Source organism: Poecilia reticulata, chromosome 6 (genome assembly GCF_904066995.2).
Source record: "Poecilia reticulata chromosome 6, P_reticulata-male-v2, whole genome shotgun sequence".
NCBI lineage: Eukaryota > Metazoa > Chordata > Actinopteri > Cyprinodontiformes > Poeciliidae > Poecilia > Poecilia reticulata.
Genome location: NC_088835.1, coordinates 20,992,613 through 21,012,332, shown reverse-complemented (window position 1 = coordinate 21,012,332; position 19,720 = coordinate 20,992,613). Strand labels below are relative to the sequence as shown.

At 39.0% G+C, this 19,720-nt stretch overlaps 1 protein-coding gene across 2 annotated transcripts; it reads right to left on the bottom strand.

Annotated features, from left to right (window-relative positions):
- Positions 1-611: 611 nt before the first annotated feature.
- On the bottom strand, positions 612-18,993 carry fam107b (family with sequence similarity 107 member B). 2 transcript variants are annotated; one of them, XM_008412463.2, is made up of 4 exons: positions 18,800-18,993; positions 4,454-4,607; positions 1,637-1,793; positions 612-1,536 (listed from the first exon to the last, which is right to left on the bottom strand). In XM_008412463.2, the coding sequence occupies exons 2-4, from the start codon at positions 4,579-4,581 to the stop codon at positions 1,417-1,419; spliced, it is 405 nt and encodes a 134-aa protein (XP_008410685.1). In that variant the 5' UTR covers positions 4,582-4,607; positions 18,800-18,993; the 3' UTR covers positions 612-1,416. The 2 variants fall into 2 exon arrangements, with proteins under 2 accessions (XP_008410685.1, XP_008410684.1); XM_008412462.3 differs by lacking the exon at positions 18,800-18,993 and adding an exon at positions 5,804-5,982 and having other exon boundaries at positions 1,187-1,536.
- Positions 18,994-19,720: the final 727 nt, after the last annotated feature.

The window sequence follows — 19,720 nt, the reverse complement described above, 5'->3', positions numbered from 1 at the left end:
GAAAAAGGAGCATGAGAAATTGGAGAAATACCAGGGCCTCAGGGAGGAACTGGAAAAGACCTGGAAGGTGAAGACCACAGTGGTGCCTGTGGTCATCGGGGCCCTCGGGGCAGTCACCCCCAAACTGGAGCAGTGGCTCAAACAGATCCCAGGAACAACATCAGACATCTCAGTCCAGAAATGTGCAGTTCTAGGCACAGCCAAGATACTGCGCAGAACCCTCAAGCTCCCAGGCCTCTGGTAGAGGACCCGAGCTCAGAGGATGAAACAGACCACCCGCGGAGGGTGAGAAGGGAAATTTATATAATTTTAATGGATTAGTAGTTGTTTAAAAAAATCTATTTCCACTATAATGAACAGTTGTGTGTGAAATCAAATGGAAAATCAACAGCGTTCATCAGGCTGTTGACTTGTTAGGGATACTTATTTTAGAATTAACCACTTTCCACAGTCACTTATTCCTTGCAGGATTACAAGGGATTGGTGTCCTATTTCAAAGTGAATAGACGAGAGTGTCAACTCAGAGCCTTTGTGTTGGATTAGCAGGTTCTCCCAATGCCTACCTTACATGGTTTTACCCACACAGAACACAAACATGCATGTTAGCCAAATAAAATGTAAATTATTTATTAAGTAACACATTTTTTCATACAAAACAATAGAATATATAAAGAAAAAATCCCTCTCATGCCTGGGAGTTCTACTATTGCTTAAAATTGCATTAGCTGAGGAAATATCATGTACATTTAAAAAAATAAAATAAAATAAAACAAAGCATATTTTCACACAACCTCACACTCCCTTTGTCCTGTTCTGGCTTTATATGCTATGCTGTAAAACAAAATAAAACACAGAATGACTAAAAGTGTCCTCCCCTACACCTGGGCTAAAAGCTACCAACATAAATAACAAAAAGCACATTTGTTTGGCTTTTATTTTACACAGCTTTAAGAGTCCATCCAGTGTCCACTTTTTGATTTTTTTCTATGATTGTGAATATGAGCAACGAAAACAATAATGACAACACTGATAACAGGAAATAGAAACGACAGCTCGCAGAGGAGAAAAAGAGCAAAGACAGATTGGGTTTGGTTCATTTCCTCCACTAGAGCTCATTGGAAGCTTGGTGGCCCGTGTTGAAAAGCGTGTAACATGTCTGTTAGGTGCCTCCTGTGAGTGGGGGTGCTGCGTACTGCTGGACAGGTGCGAGTGCTGGCGGTCCATTGCAGGGAGAAAGTAGGGGGTTGGGTGGGGGGTCTTTAGTCTCTAAAGTCTCTCTCCTCGCTGCAGGAAGGAACAGCTGGGTAAAGGAACGCCAAGAGGCTCATCTTGGTCAGGTCACCACCGTGTTACCACAGACACAACACACACTCCTTGGCTTCTCAGTCAGCCAGACCCAGACACCCCGGCTGGATTTTAGGTGGCTTGCTCCTCACCGCCGGCTTCCTGCTTGGTGCGGCGCAGGTTGCCCTTCATCTTCACAAACTCAGGGGTGTTTTCCTGCTCCTCCTGAATTTTCTGCTGCTCCAGTTCAAGCTGGGCGACGGAAATGAAGAAAGCAAATAAATCAGTATACCATTAAAAATGAACTTGGAGTGGTAGAAAAAAAAACTGAGTGATATGTTAGAAGATTTACCTGCTCTAGTTTCTGTTGTCTTTTCATGAGCTCTATTTCCAGGTCGCTTCTCTTCTTGTGAGCCTCCTGCTCCTCCTTTTGGGCCTTGATAACTTGTTCTCTCTTCCTCTTCTCTAGAACCTTCTGGAGCTCTGGCTTGTTCTGAGGAGCAAGGCCCCTTTACAACAGACAGAGAGAGCAGCGAATCAGTAAGAGACAACATGTTTCACGAAACAAGCTTAAACAAATCTGTGGTACTACAAGCTTATGGAATTTCCGGAACGCATTTAGGGGGCGATTTTCTGGGAGATTTATTCAGAACAGATGAACATCATGACCTCGTTCTAGTTAGTAAACTATATCTGTGTTACATCATCTGGATTACATGACGATCATGTTTCCAAAAAAAGTATGATTTTAAGGCAATTTGAGATTGTGTCCGAGAAACAAAAGTATTCACACCCATTCAACTCTTTCACATTTTATTACACCAACTTCAATAGAGGGATTATATGCACTAAAAAAAAGTAGCACATAATTGAAATGAATAAAGACAGTATATTGTTTTTCAGAACCTGCAAATAAAAATCTGAAACATTTAAGGTTCATATTTACTCCCATGAATCAAGTTTTTGTAGTATTTTGGGGTATGTCTTCACCAGCTCTACAAATGTAGAAAGTGGTGGTGGTGAACATTTACACACACTATAATTTAACATTTTACTCCTATGAAGAATTTTTTTTTTAATGTACATTCTTTTTCTTCAGCTTTACAACAAGGCATTACTTTGTTTCGTCACAATAAATGATGACATAATACATGAAAGTCTTCAGGTTGAAAAGTAACAAAATACTCAAAGGTTCAAGGGGTCTGAATAGTTCTGCAAGGCACTGTAGTTGCTTGCTTGCTTACTGTAAACTATCCTCCCATTCTCTCAAATAAGCTAAAGGGAAACTAGACAGATTAGTCATCTTAAGAAAATGTGAGATCGTTTTGCCAAGAGGAACAAAGTTATGTAATCTACCAAACTTCTCCAAGTTAAAGAAAACGTGGGGGAGGAGAGCTGAGATTGTTAAACAGAAGAATAAGGAGAGAGACTGACTGGAAAAGAGAAAAACAACAACCAAAGCTCCCACAGCAACGTCACTTCTTACTGTGACAGGCTGTGCTTCATTATAGTCCATCCGTCATTTTAATTTAAAAACCTTCTGATTCAGATGATCAGACTTCTCTCGTGACCGTTTGCTTTCTGAACTGAAACCTGACTGAAAGTCTTTCTACCTGCCCACAGTACAGCACCAGCAGCATCTTAATTAAATGCATGATTAGATCCTACGGATTACATAACTGGGCTCAAAATGTTCCAAGATGCAGCGGGAGTTAAATTACAAAAAGACATCACTTTCTGTAGAGTCACTGCTGCAGTTAATCTGACTGTTTTTTTTTTTTTATGTCTTATGAAAGCACTTAGCAACGCTGAGGCGAAGCAGACGATAAAGAGACGTGACTGGGCAGCTTTAAGGTTTCCAGTACAGACTGTAACGATGCTTACATCACTCTGCTTTTACATAATCAGTAGCAGTTCAACCTCCCCCCCCTTTCCCACCCACAATCTCATCCACATGCACATCTCCTAACAAAAAGAGACACAATTTCTGACATTCTCACACATTGCTCTTTAAGGGTTTCCGTGGGGTAGGGTCACTGTCGCCAAGGTAGCAGAGGCAGAGAAAGGCTCTCAGCTGGAGACTGTTTTGTAATCTTGATTACATAACATGTTTTTTCTTCTCTTTTTTATTCATCTATCTATCCATCCATGCATCCATCCATCCATCCACGCACCCCTCCCTGCCTCTCCTCCACACTATCATCACTATGACTAATCCACTGTGAAAGCAACATTTCTTTATATCAGAATGTGCTAAAAGCCCAATCAAACCATTTCATCTCCCCCAGAAATCGCACTTCAGCCTGTCTAGACCCATAGAAACAATACTCTGCACCATTTAGAAAGTCAACTTAGTATTACTATTTTTTTCCCACTAAATCTTGTTGTGATTTCATTGTTACAAATTGGATCCCAGTCTTTGACCTGTTCAAAGACAGAGCAGGGATGCTGTGATGGAGCAGCTGTCAGCATCATGAGTATTTACACTGCTATTTATAGCTCAGGCACAAAGTGGCCACTGCCGCACGGTGAGAGAAAAAAAACAAACATTCAGTGCTGATAGGATGATCACAGGCGCTGTGTGTGTATTTACATTCACACAGATGGGCGTTCATATCGCCATAAAACAACAAGCAATCAGGTGCTTTTGCATTTGCGTGGGACTTTTACATAACCATTTTTGACAATACTTTTTTTTAATGTAATACTTCTGGTGAAAGTTTTGCATATTAAGCCAATTAATGATGCTGCTGGAGGTTGAATCAGTGAGCTCAGCCAAAGTGACACAGCAAAAGCATCAGCTCCGTCTGCAGAGGATTAGAACACCAGCAGGGACGTTAACTGAATCCAGTTAACGTCCCTGCTTCATCTTTACTCCTCCATTAGTAAAGATGAAACTACATTAGCGAGGATCTGGATGCAGTCTAATGTTTTTTCCCCCCCTGTTTTGTGATTGTTATGGCATTACCAAGGTAACGACCAGCTACAAAGTTTTACTGAGCCATAAATGACTAAATCACTATCTTTAAAATCCATGGGACTCACACTTTGATATATTTTATTGCAGTCACAAACTGATAAAAAGTGTTCCTACCCACAAGCAAACAGATAGGAATGAGGGCATTAGAGAAAACGAAGGGACTGGAAGCTTATTTATTTATCTCCTGACCTCTTTTGGTTCATAATAAGCTCTCTGTGTAGGTCCTGGTGGTTTCGGGAGCTCTTGACTGGATTAATCAGCTTTTTGGGTTGGATGAGCTCATCACAGTCTCCCTCCAGGTAGTCCGGTTCTGCCATGACACTCCTTCCAGGACCACACGGATCTGCAGAGACAGAGGACAATGAGAAAATGACACGTTGTAACAAGTCTAGCTGGGAAACGGATTTAGATACAGGAAAAAAAAAAAAAAAAAAGCTAACTCATACCAGCAATTTTTGAACATTAAGGTTTAGTGTGATTATAATATAAAATGATAAGATTTAAGATATACTAATGATAATAATAACAATAATATAAGTTTTATTTTTATTTTAAAATACAGATTTTTTTTTAGTTTACTTAAAAATCTATAATTATAGATTTTAAAGTTGAGCTTTAATTTTTGTTTATTTAATACAATAAACACAGATCTATATACAGTAAATGAAATGAGTATTCAATAATCATGCTCTCTAACAAACCAGAATCCTGCAACCACATCATAACAACTATCATAACAAGCATATCAGAGAGAAACCCCCCCTTTTTTAAAAATCAACAATCTTTTCAAATCCTAATGGAAAACTGTTCCGAAAACTCTGACATAAGTTTCTGAATTGACATCAGGGGACTCGGTGATGACATTACATAATTGTTCCAGACTGAGTGAGGTTGAACATTTCATTCTCCTGTCATGTGGTAAAAGAAACATCTGCAACACAACAGATTTACCCAGACAGCACAGAATCAGATACAAATACATTTTGATGCATGTTTTAAACACTCCAGATGTTGCTTATGGACCTTTGGCCAAAACGTTAATTAAACTATACAAAATAAGGGCTACTTATTTCCCAAATATACATGAATATTAAAATATAAAGATTTGTCCAAGATCCACAATTAACAGTTTTATTCTTAAAAAAAAAAATCTTTTAAAATAAAAGTTTTTTGTCCACTTTCTGGAGGAAGTTATGCAATTTAACAGTTACCAGCACAGCTGGCGTGTGGGAAATTGTTTCTCATTAATTTATTCATCAAACATGATATAAACAAGCATGGGTAAGTTTTACTGCAAGTTGGATTGCTGTCCTTATCAGAGTGCACTTAACCTCACAATATATAACTTTTTATTGAAGCTACTGTTTACACATCTTAAATCTGGACAGATGGTTCAAAGATGCTTATGAAACAGCATAAAAGTCAATTTCCTCCATTAAAATGTATTAAAGCATCACAAAAGATTTAAGAAATCTACTAATAAATACCATAAAAACAAAGTGTACAAACTGTACAGAACTGATTTCTCAAGTAACTCACCCTGCAGATGAGGAAAGACAGGATATCTGAACATGGTCGCCATCCTGGCTTATTCTGATTAAAAATCTGTTTTCCAGGAAAAGCAAATAAAGCACGTTGTGCTTGTCAGAATGTTACGAGCCTCGCGTAGAAGCAGAGCTTCGTCCTGCACAGCTGTCTCTGACTGAGCTGCTTGGAGTCCAAAGTCTGTTTTATAGCTAGTTCTCTCTCTCTCTCCATCTCTCTCACACATACACACACCAACACACACTCCGTCTCTGCTCCCGCCCTCATTTGTTCTGTCCCCTTCACTTTCAATAGACATCTCTACTAATCAATAAAGAAACTATTTCTGTTTCCTTATTGATGAATAAGTCATTGATTTATACAACAAAGAAATGTTGGTGAGCACAATACAGGATATGTTATGATTAAAAAAACCTCCTTTTAAAAGAACATGTAGTCTAATAGTGGCTTTATAGATCAGATGGAGCCATCTGTCATTAGCAGACAAAGTGATGCACATTTCTGTACCCAGGCTGGCTGAGGAATCATTGAAAACCAACAGCATCCTTGTTGCCAGTGCTTGTGATTTCAAGATGTTGCCTCGTCATGCAGCTTCTGATTGGTCACAGACTGTGACCAAGAGGACAGACTGAAAACAAACAGTGAGTGGGCCAATCACAACCAGTTTCAACAGATAACGCGTTTCACTACACGTGCTGATATAACAAGCATGAGGGGGGGAGTGTATGCACAAATTCAAAACATGGCCTAGATTTAGAAGACCAGTGTAACCACTAGAGGTCAGTGTCACTGCATCACAGTAACTAAATCATGTTGGTTGCATAACCAAAAAAGCCCAACATGAACAAAGCAAGGTAAATTATAATATTGTTCTGGACAGAATTTATGCTGCGAGGAAAAATAACATGTTGCTTCAGTTGGTCATAATAATTTTGTGGTTTCTATGAAATGTCTTTTAAATGCCTCAATCAGAAATCTTCTGATGCATTTTCAGCAAATTCATTACAGAAAGTTTTTATAAACTGTGATGAAAGTAGTAGTGGTGGAACCTGAGCTTCATCACTCCTCAGATGGACCTCAGGCTTCAGCTAACGGCTTTGTTTAATGGAAAACAAAAAGCCAAAAGAAAACAGATGTTCAAGCAAACCGATGTTAACTTCAATAAATAAATAAAGTGTAGAAAATGTCTATGATTCCCAGCATGCATGGAGACAGATAGTGGTAGAGCAAGAACAAATGAGAGCAACTACTTATGCTGTGTTAAGCTTACATCTGAAGATAGAACTAGAGAATGCATCCAAAATAAAAAAAAAAAATGACAAGGTTTTAAAAAAACTTTGACAGGATGGCACAACTTGAAAAAAACAAACAAACATGCTCTTTACCAATGCAACACTTGTAATAAAACTTCGGGAACCACAGCTTTAAATTATAAAAGCACGACTCTCCACTTTTATTACTATGTTTAGAATATAGTAATAAAAACCAAACATCTCAACTCTTGTAATTAATAAAATAAACATGACTGCCTCTTTGTATTATGAGACATTGTGGTTACAGGATAAACTGAGGTGGTGAGGATTTGTGGCAGCAGTTCATTAAGCTGTGAAGTACATATGCTGGGTGGTTTGTGCTAATGCAGAGGGAACTTAAAGACCAGTAGTGTTGTCACGGTGTCTGTTATAGCGTAACACATCTGCTGCTACTTCCTCTGTGCCCCAGGGACAGAGAGGAAGTAGCATAGGGAGTTCAAAAGGAACCTGCACCCTCAAATTGGAGCGATGCTTAAAGCCAGACTTATAATTAGATGTTTAACATGTTTTATTTTATGTCCCTTTTGGTGCCCCTTAGCCGCTAGAAACAGCAAAGTTCATGCAGACAATTTTTGATGGCTTCTTAAGGCATAGTTTTTTATGCTTTGTGATGTTTTGAAGGGCAACATGTCCCAGAAAAGTTTGTATTTGGAAAATATAATTTAATTCCACTTCTCTGAAACTCCATCCATGCATTAAATAAAGCAATTTATGATGTACATAAAACTGCAGATGTTGTGGGTGAAAGATTACTTCAGTTTCCAGGATTCCATTAAAATAAATTGTTTATTAGTTTTGGAGACACACCCTAACTACAGAGACAGGCAAAAATGGATAATGAGGCTTTCAAAGGGACCATCTTCAAGATATCCATGAAGAAGATAATTTGGATGATTTACTATGCTCGAGAATTCAGAGATAAGACGAGATGATTTGTAGGTTAAACCAATAGAAACTAAGAAGAAAAAGTGGGTCAGCACTGAGTCCAGAAAAGGAAGTTTATTGTCAAATCCTCCCTTCAGTCCTCCAAATGCTTGACTGAGATCTTGTTTAAAACTTTAGAGTTTAATGACAGAAAATATCCTATTTTGAATACCACAAACAGAAGTAGAAGTGGGAAAAAACCTGTTACAAAATGTTCATCCAGGGTGTTGGTTAAATAACATCATTCTTCTGCTCTGTCTGCATAAAATTTAAATAAAAAGCAAGGTTGTTTGATAAAAAATGAAGTAAATCAACAGTCGGTTTTGCATTTGTGGTTGTGTGAAAATATACCCAATGATTGCAGCCTGCATTAGAGCTAATAGAAGGGAGCGATCTTAGAGGGGCAGAGTGCCTGTGCTGTGCCAACTGATTGCATCATTTGTGGTTAGCTCAGCTGCATGAGCCAACAGCAGCTTACATTTATCATACAAGCCAATTTCTGTGCTTCTTAAAGTAGCGGTAGAAATACGGTACTGTTAATATTTTCGTTCGATTTCACAGCTGTAAAGAAGAATGAGTGATGGCAACTGAGTCAGCTGCGATGTATGACTTAATAAATGTTAAACTGAAATAAGTGTCTTTAAAAAACAGTTTTTAAAATGGCTATATTATTAGCTTAGTGTTTTAATTCTAGTGGTTAATCAACAAAAAAGATTAACCACTAGTTAATAATAAAAATAAATAAACAAATGACTATATAGAAAAAGCACCACCAGTGCAACGACCCTAGAACGGCTACAGATTTCACTAATTTGTTGCAGCTCTGATCATTTCAGTTTATTTTTATTCTGAGTAGCAGCTCATAAAATGTGCTAACTTTAAAGTGAAATGTTGCCATTTGCACACTGCAACCAAACACAGCGACTGATGTTTGATTCAATCAGATGGGAGGACTTGGTCCAATGTGAGAAAATAAAATAGTTATTAAGCAATACAGTACTTTCGAGATTATTTTAAAATACTTATAAAACATGTAATACGAACTGTCTTTTTTACTTCCATGCAGTTTAAGCACACTTCCTTAATTGACTCCTTTGAAGACTACCGTTTGATCGGTGCAGCTCCAAACACTTCAGTGAGGGCCATAGCAGACACTGTGGAAGACTTAATTTGCCTAATCTACCCCACAGATTAAACTTCAGTGAAAAATGCAAAAGGCTCTGAGCTGATATAATCTTTTAGCTTATAAAATACCCTGGAGTGTTCAGCTTCTTGGAGTAGACCAAAAGAGTTCTTATAACTTTTCATGCCTCAACCAAAAAAATTTTTTTAACTAGACTTACTAACATTTCCTCTGGGAAGTGACAACATTACATAGTTGAGTAAATTGCGTGAAAAAAGTGATTTTAGACTGCTACAAGGATAACAGCATGCTTAGGGAAGCGAAGCAACTTGGCATCTACTAGTTGTAAACCTACCAGTGTGGCACCTTCCCACACTTTTGTGCATTGGTATCAACACTTCTGATTGTGTTTCAGCAGTGAAGCGAAGCGATACAAAAATGTAAAATATATATATTTTTTGGACATACTACTTTTTAATCACAATTGATTCTCTCTGTATCTCGCTGAAAGATCATGCATGACTTAAAAGAATGAAACCAAAACTAAATCAGTAAAGTATCTCATGATTTTCTGTCTAGATTTTTAACTGAACAGGAATCTCACCTGTTCATCATCCACTGAGAATATTCCTCTATGTACAATGCCCCTTTTACTTAAACTATAAGTAGCAAAGCAAAGCTTGTTGACATCAATCAACAACTAGTCATTTCTTAATTTTTTTAAATTGAATTCAAAACTATATCAAAGTACCTACAGCACATCTTTGTCTTTTAAGTGCTGTAGACCTCAGGGGGAAAATGAATCAGTCAAGGGATCAGTAAGTCAGATGTCAAAGAAAACCAGACATCATTATCCGCCTGTTTGGGGCATCTTCACCAGAAACAGAAACTATAGGATCCATGTTGAGCTCTGCAAGTACATTGATAAGAGTGCTGCATGACATTAGACAAATATAGCATTATCATTGTGTTATTACATTGTGCAACAATGACAACTGATGCAAAAGATCATGCAAATTGCAAACTCTTAACAGGAAAGCACAATTTTAATGCATAGCATTTGAAACATCACTTTTCAAACGTCACATCCCAGTAAATTTCATTTACATTTTATTATACTGTGCAACTCTAATTGATGCTGTTTAGTTGTAAAACTTTAAATCACTTTGGAAAGTAAACTGTTAAGTTGGCATAATGCACAGTGAGCAAATTACGGCTGCTTAAGTCTGTATCCATAACGCATTTAGAGTTGCATTGAGATCCAATTCAACCTGCTAAACAGAAAGTTTTACAGGGTGGCAGAAGTGAGCGACTCAATTTTCATTTAAGTCTTTTGCATTTATATGTCCATTCTGAAACTGATGAATGAAAAATACAAAGAGGCACTCTTTGCTCTCACAGATTATCCGTGATTGGAAGGAAAGCTAAAAAAAAAAAATAGATGGAGATGAGAATCTAGATTGGCCATATAAAAACTATGGAGACCCATGGAAAGAAAGTTTAAAAAGTCAACCAATAGGAAGAAGCAAGAGAAAATAAATTATATGAGGGAATTACCTTAAGCACTCTGTCAGGGTAGGCAGACGGGGAAAAAGACAAATACAAGACCAATATTGGCCTTGTATTTGTCTCTCAGTCATAAATGACCCCTTTTTTCTTCCTTCTACAGATTTCCAGAACAGAGAAGCTCAGGGTAATGAGAGCAGTTTGTGCCCCTCTTCACCATCTGAGCCCACAGTTGTCTTCAAGGATACAGGGACAAACAGAACAGCAAAGGGTGGGGTTGGGCAGTCAGCTGTCATTGGTCATGAACACATGGGAGACCACACCCATGTAGTCAACCGTGAAGATTTTAACAACCAAAGCATTTGTTTATAGAGGTTTTATGAGGAAGAAACACTTCTATGACAGTACACTTAGTGGTAAACAAATCATGTTAGAACATGTGTAACATACATTTTCTATTATCTATACTTTCTCAGTCCCTTGCTTCATATCCCTTCTTCGTCTTCCCCTAATCTATCCGCCTACCCACTCACAGATGGGAAGTCCACCCCCTTGGGGGAAAATGCGTCATCAACCCCCCCCTAAAGCAACCCCCACCCCTTATTCTTTCTCTCCCTGAGGTGTTGCATACAAACTGCCCTCCCTCTTGCTGCTTGCTACAAACTGGACGGATCTGGCTACGCATCTCCCAGCCTGTCCGTTAATGAAGCGGCCAATGAGCCATAAATAAGAGGAGGCCCGAGTTAAAACGCACAGATAGATGGCCTTTTAATTGACAGTTCAGGAGGGACATGAGGAAGGAGAGCAAGAGTGTATGTCCTGTAAAAACTGAGATTTGAAGGCTGAGCCATAACAATGAGATCATTTCCAAGAATCCTGTGTTCATACATGCTCATTCACAAGACTGTGAAAACACGTCCCAGAAGAAACGTGGCTGGCTGTTTATAACATGTGATCACTACTCTACTAGAGATTACTTTAAGTTTAGGAGTGGTTCTTCAAAATATAGCGTTATCTCTGTCTAATGTATTAAAAGTCATAGATTTGGATTTGGCTATAGAGTATTGAAAATTAAGGGGTCGAGGGTAGTGAGAGAAATATGTCTCTTCAAAAGCATGCTTGGGAGTTTGGGGGTTGAGATCTGTTTTGCATTTCCTGCCTTAGAGTTGGGGGTATGCAGCAACGGAGAAGAAGAGCAGGGGAATTCTGTGGGCTTCGTCATGTACTGACCTCTACAGAACAGCCATTTCTTCTCCCACAATGTAACAATGTCACCGGGGAGATGAATGGTGTGTGGGAAATTTACAGTCCGATGTTTTAGGGTTCACTGAGCACTGACAAGCAAATGCGCTGCAACACCCACAATAATTCATTGCGTCATGTGACAGTTCAGTTTCCAGCTGTGCAGTACGTTTATGTCTGGGGATACATAAAGTATTTAAGGGGCAATGAGGCAGCTTTATAGCGAGCTATGGAACCCAGCCACATCCTGGCCTGCTAGTAAAGAGCATTCAGTCAAAGCATGCAAAGTTCTGTGACTCTTAGACTAACCTTAGACAGCAAACTGTTGTGTCAGGCTTCACATGCAATTCTACCGTTTCTACTGGATCTGGACTGAAATCTTCATACCAGTGCATCATTCCTTACAAGATGTGCTGTTTGGACTTGACAACAAAGCTTTTAAATGCCGACTTAGTAGATGGTTTGCCTTAATAATGTGCCATTTAGTGGGATTGCTTATGACTTGAGGACCAACATCAACAGATGTTCTCTAAATCAGTGTTTCCCAACTCTGGTCCTCAAGGCACACTGCCCCGCATGTTTCAGATGATTCCCTGCACATTGGGTTTAGTTGATTGCAGTTCAGCAAACACCTGTCAACCTAAATCACCTGGGCTGAAGCATGGAAACACCTTTATGCATTCCTGCTCATTACAATAAGATTGTATAATGCTTCGGCTCTTAATTGCATAGCTGAAGAAATGACCTATTTCAAATATCAGAAAGCTCATTTAGGGGCAATTTTTTTTTATCAATTTCTACTGTGAGAATAACAATTTTCATTATCTCATCAGTGCAAAGACTAGACTTGATGCAGATCATTTTGCTTCTGGTCATACTAAAATTTGAGAAGTGTCATACTTCCAAACTCAAAGGTAAACTTTACATGAGTTTCATACACAAAGGGCCATTGAAAATTAGGAAGAATTAAACAATAACTGCAGAGACTTCAATGTGACTCTTTTGTTCCCGTTTTTGTTTACCCTAACGACTTTTTTTTTTTTAAAGGTCAACCGCAGCACTGTTTTACTGCCCTATTATATTCAAAAAAGCAGATTTTGCCCACCTTCCTTTTTTAAACCCACATGTTAGTCAACAAAACACAGTGTTTTGATTTTTTAATTTTGAATTGATCTGCAAAAGATACTTTTCTTTTGTTCCTTTTCTTGACCAAAACTTCTTTTATGCAGATGATATAAGTTCAAATATGCCAAAAAGACATTGTCAAGTGTTTTGACCTTTATAAACAACAGACACCAAGTATAAGATTTTTTGAAACAGCATAGAGAAGTTACTTTTACTCAGTGGTCAAGAGCATTTTTAAATCTGGTCACAAAGCTTTGAACATGAAATAGTAAGTGATAAAAACTCTCCTGTTCTACAGCACAATATGTAAACTTCCGATTACAGACCCAAGAAAAAGGAACATGTATTTATAACATTACTTTTTTTATCTCTTTAAAACATTGCATGAAAATAAACTTTTGCTCTCTGATTAAACAACCTTTCACATTTGGAAATATGACTAATTCTTATTTTAAACTGAGCTTTTCCTGGTTTCAACTGCAAGTTAGTTAATAGTTTTTAACTGTGCTTGTGACCATAGTCAACTTTTGTTTTATCCCCAACCTATTCACCCTCTTTATTAAACATTTTCATAGCCGTGGAGCATGTTGAGTATTTAGGTATTGTAGCACAAGGATAGGACCTTAAAAACTAGATTTTTCTGGGGAATACTCGAAAGTCGGTGGCTATGATCGCAACTGACAATGCAAGTATTTTTCATACCCATTAATGGAAATGCAGATGTTTAGGAGTTGGCAACATCTGGTGTTGGGGTAACTGGCCTTACTCTACAAAACGTGTTGTGTTTTTAGCTCTGGTTCTACCACTGCAGAAGAATTTCATTCATCTGTTTAGCTTGACTGCAGCCACATGTAGTTCTTAGATGAGCAACATCTAAGAACTGTTGATGTTCTTGAATGGCATGACATGGCATCCATTCATGTCGTGCAGGTCTATCAAATATGATCACATGCCACAGCTTTACCTCCTGTTGTTCAGATGTTTCACAGGCAAACATAACTTAATCAGAGCTTTTTTAAAAGTTGAAAATAAAACTGTTTCGCATTTCAATTCAGTTCATTGCTGACTTAAGTCATTTCACGCAATGGCTTGTGTGAAGACTGTACAAGCCCCTCGGTCAGGCAGATTATGGAGAGAATGGGATGGATTCAAAAGGCACAGACATGACTTTGAGTCACACAGAAGGAATGTGATGATCCGGCACACTGATTATTGCTGTGGGCACAAAACAGCAAACATGAAAAGAAACAGGAGCACCCGCACAGACCTAATAGTGGGAGTCAAACTACTAGCTTAAACACTTGTCCTGAATAACTGGTGAAGGGTCACAGTTTGGAAGAGGGGAGGATGGCTGAGGTCACAACTGTGAGTTAAATACAAAAAGCTGCTCTGTACTGTTTCACAGTTGGCCCCGACACATGCTCCTGTATGTATATATATTTAGATTTATTGAGAGCAGGTGGATTCATCAGAAGACAGATGAGCACGACAACTGCATTCAATCCAGACAAACGGGGACAACAGTACAAAACCAGGTGGACTTTGATGTAAACATTTGCTTAAATATTTCATATCAGGATTCTAACTGCAATACTAATGCACTGCAATGAAAAAGTAGTTATGCCACTTGAACTTTTTCACATTTTGTCATGTTACAACCACAAACTTTCATGCATGTCATTTACATGGTAAGTAAAGGACCAACACAAAGTAGCACATAACTATGTATCAGAAGGAAAATATTAGGCTTTAAACATCTTTTTACATTTGTCTTAAGCCCTCCAAAGGAAGGGCTGGGTGACAAAACAATAATGATATCTATTGTGATAGACGTGATCAAGGAACTCTGATCTAGAGTTGCATAGAATTCTGGGGAATATAGTCAAAGGTGTGCGGCGTATACCCGAGGTGAGAAGAAACAGGGCTAGGCACCCAACTAGCTCATCAAACTTCTCATCCATTCATGTTGTGGGAAATGAAGGAATTTGTCATGGAAAATCTGTGTAATAAGGACGCTCGACTATGAAATTTCAACCATCCGCCAACAGTGCATGTGGAGTCTGTGCGATTCACAGAATACATGCAGTATTCCTCAGTATGTTGGAGCAATTTCATGTTTTGCCACCGTGCCCCACAACTGCTTAAAAATAAAAAAGAACAGGATTTAGCGAAAGGAGAAAATGAGTACAACAGTTCATTAGGAAATAGAGTGTAAAAGATAAAAGGTCACATAACTAGTTTGGCAGTATTTTGGATGTTCAAAACAAATCAATTATCAACTCATAAGAAATGTTTATATTGTGATACCTATACCTATTTTTTAGTCATATTGCCAAATTATTTTTTGAACCTCCTCTTGTTGCCTGTCCTAAAGATTGATATATGGATAAATACAAATAATTCCGGTAAAAAGCTCAAGGGGTGTGAATACTTCTGATGGGCAGTATACTGTTGTGTGTTGCTTAGGAGTGTGAAGGGTTGTTTATTTGTAAGGAAAGACTCTTTGTTATGGCTGTGTCTTCCAGTTCCAGATTCAAAGCTTTGTGCTTAACTGCTGTTTTTCTCCTCATGGAGCAGAGTCCCGCCCATCCTGGCTGCCTACTGGCTGAACCCAGCTGGGACCTCAAATCTCATTGGCTGTAGGGCACACCGGGGAGCGGTAGGAAGGTTCTCCTTTGTTTACATGCCAGCAGAGAAAACCCCAATAACAACTGTTACCTTGAGCAACCAGACAAACCCCGCAGACACACACACACACACACGCAAACATACAGGGGTGCAAGAAGTGGGCACGTGCACACAGGCTGTGAAGTAACAAAGAAGCCAAAAAAAAAATCAAGATTCTTTGTTCACTCAGATTTGGTGCCTTACAAAATACAACATAAAGGATATGAACAATTATAATAGTAGCTAAAAGAGAGAGTAATAATGTAGTTTTTTTTTAAAATCCGCATTCAACTTTCGCTTACTGTGAATATAACATAAAAACTGAAAACGTCAGACTCCTGCCTTCTGAATAAGAAAGAGAGCACTTTCTTATCTAGGTGCATGTTCCTGCTTGTATATGAAGTCATACATTTTTATCCTTTCTCACAGTACTTACTCCAATACAAGTTGCATTCACCCCGAACCTCCCTTCAGCCTAACAAGCCTCAAAGAAGGAAGCATTTAGAGTCCACGCGTGGGCATGATGCAAAACCAGCAAATGCAGTAATGGCGCTTTATTGTGATTGAAGCTCTGACATAAGAGCAGGAAAATCAATGCAGTTCTCTTGGAAAGATCACTGTCTTTAGGTGCGCACATCCATGCCTGGGCTTCAGTACTTTGTATGCATGCTGAGTATCTACTCAATAAGTTAATCAACTGAACAAGTCACTGCATGCCTGGCTTTTACATGAATTGTTTGACCCCACTCCCTGCTTAGGCATTCAAACAAACACACAGAGAAGCCTGTGATCAGCTGGCCATCAATCAATTCCTGGATTGTGATCATCTTGCGCCATAGCAACAAAACTGCACTAAAGTAAATAGATTCTTTGGCCTGCCGGAGGTCTCAGAGATTGCATCACTTGTGTTTGTGTTGCATCATGTCTCAGTCAACTGACATACAAAGTAGAGATGCACCAGTAAATCAGCCAGAGATTGGAATGGGTCAGGTTTCTCAAATACCAAATGATGCACACATAGTACAGCTGAAGGAAACTAGAAAGACATACTAAAATTATGTCATAATAACAGAAGAAATCAAAAGGTGTCTTAATGTTCTACACAAAACCAGAACTTGACAGTATAGAAGGAGAAGACTTCCATTTTTAAACTAGACTAAACTAAACCTGCTTACCTGATTTGGGGGGAAAGGAGCAATGACGAGCAATCTGTTGTAGAAAAATTCAATAGTTTGATAATTAATGACATGGTGTTGTCACACCGTCTCTGCAAAATCTAGTAGCTGATCAGCAGACAAGTTTAAATTTGTATTTTTATGAAAAAACTATGCAAAGGCGTGGCATCAACCAGGCAAGTTTGGCATCAATAAAAAAAACAGGCTTTTGGTTCTCAGTTTTAACAAATGAAAGAGGAACAAATGTCTGCACACAAAGTATTTCTGTACCAACTCAAACCAACAGGCAGAAGATGTGGGGTAACATCAAAACCACATTTACACGCTCACTAATGAGAGAACACACCAAAAAAATAAGGTAGTTTTCACTGCCAGCATGTAAAATGTCAACAAAAATCTAAGTTCATAACTTCATCCTAAACATTGCATTGCAGGTTGTAAGGATCAGGGCCTTCTGCTGAGCAATGGAAATGTTATGCCCTCACACAGATCAGCTGGGCTATGGTGGACAGCATCAACACCTGTGGCTGCTGGTAATACAGCTCTTATGCGTGCGAACACGCACACAAGCACGCACGCACACACACACACCTATTCTCTACCTTAAAACTTCTACTTTTTTCTCAAGGTCACATTCCCTAACCTAAACCCTAATTCTGTGCAAACACATTCACCAGAACCACAAATGAATGCTTTCCATTTTCAGCTAGGAAACTATTCAGTTTCATTCACATATTTAAATTCCTTGGAGTGCAATAATAATAACGGAGCAGACAAGAAAGTTCGGCTGAAAACGCCCACCTATCACACGGTGACAGCATCTGCCTTTACTGGAAACGCAGGACAAGCAAGATACGCTCGCCGAGAGAAACAAGAGAAAGGAGAAGGAAGGAGGGGGTTCAAAGATCAGAAAACAGATGTAAATCGTTCAGCAAACTCCTCTCCAAATGACTAACACATGTGCGAGAATTTCCCCCCTCTTTTTAAACACACAGACAAAGTGCAACCACGCTGCTCAAAGCTTACTCATACCCTCTTCTTTTACCACTTCTCCCCTTATAATCCAGATTTAAAACTCCTTCACCTGACGGTAAGTTTACCAGTGTTTGCAAGAATGTAATGCCCTAAAGTCTCCACCCAGAAAACACACAGACTCTGGCACCAGTTGGGTTCCCCTCTCCACCCCCTTGTTTGCTCAGTGTTAAAGTTTGACAGAAAGCTTAAAGAAATTTCACAACTTCAAGACAACGCAGAAACAGCAACTGACAGTTGGTCAGCCTGTGTGACAGCACATGCTTGTCAACTCTGTCAGGGGAGCAGTACTCATTGTTTTGTGAAACACACACTCCACTTGACTAAGATGAATCCAAATAAACCTTTTATGAATGCGTGCATATTTTTCTGGATATGGCTTTATTACTTGCCTCCAACTAAACGATTCCTCAGTATATGGAACTGAGTTAAACTATGATTCTACATGTTATGTTTATTAATGTAATCTCCATGCATCTGCCTAATAGAGATAGTAAACAAGTCCCTTTTCCTCCATTCATTTCCCCCCTAAAGATTAGACTGCCATCCGGTTTTGAGAAATATCTTACTGTCTGTATGAGCTGAACAATAACAGCCCAACGTGTTTGTGCTCTACTGTCCCGGGTCTACAGTCCTGTGCCGCAACAATAGCAGACAATGAAGTTTGTGTTTTGCCATCTCATTCTACCTCTACTCCATCCAAACTCGTTACTTTTTGGTTTTTAATCTTCCCCCCAAAACCTCGGGCGTCTTACTCTGTATAGCGACGGGGTGGGACAGACAGCTGAAACGTGCTGCTTTTGTTAGTGCGCTTGTAAAACAACCCCTCACGATAGAGGGGGGAAAAAAAATAAGAGCCATACACACACGTACGTACACCTACCTCAAAGTAGAACCCGACGCGACTTTCCCAACTCTGCTCGTTTATTATTTAAAATGACAAAGTGGTTCGAGAACCATTAGTGCGTCTCCGGAACACTTCTTCGGCTCGAGGTGTGTCTCCTTTAGCGAAAACTGTTCAATAGCTCGAGCGCGCACCGCACACACGGACTCTCAGGCAGAACCCATAGAAATTGTAAATTTAAAGTGAGAGGGAGGGGTTCTGTGACGCAATCAGCTGACCCCGCCTCCTTTAACCGCTTTTTTTCTTTCATCTGCTCGCGGGTTTAGATCAGAGGGGGGACCCCACGAGCTCAGGGCGGGGCCGAGATGTTGCGCGTGCAGCTCCAACATGCAGCAATAACTCTTTACAGTAAGCCATAACACATTTTCTGTGTGAAGCTAAATTTCCACCTAAAAGTTAATGTATAAAGTGTGATATTATAAAGCTCATTAGTGACAGACGTTTTGTTTTGATTTGTGAATTTAATATCTCATTTTATAGCTATGGGCTGCTATTTTGTCCCAGTCTGTACGTCTGTGTGAATTATTGAGATATAGTTCCAAACATCGAATAGATCATATTTGAAAAAAATAATGCATTTTTTTAAATGTTTTGCTTAGGTTATGCATCATTCTATAATATTCTCCTGATTGCTTTGGTATTTTCTGAAACTAAAAGAAACAGTAAAATGTATTCCAATACTTGACTGCAACCCAGGATTGTCTTCTACAATCTGGTTTGAGATTTATTTCTGCATTTGAGTTATTTGTTCGCACTTCTCTTTGATTACAGCAGATCAGCCTACTGCTTGTTGTTGCCATTAACTGAATATCCTGAGCATTCTGTGTGATAAGGAATAATCTTCTTACCACTCAGGGGTCTGTGGATCTGCTTATCCACCACCCTTCTGTTAAATCAGCT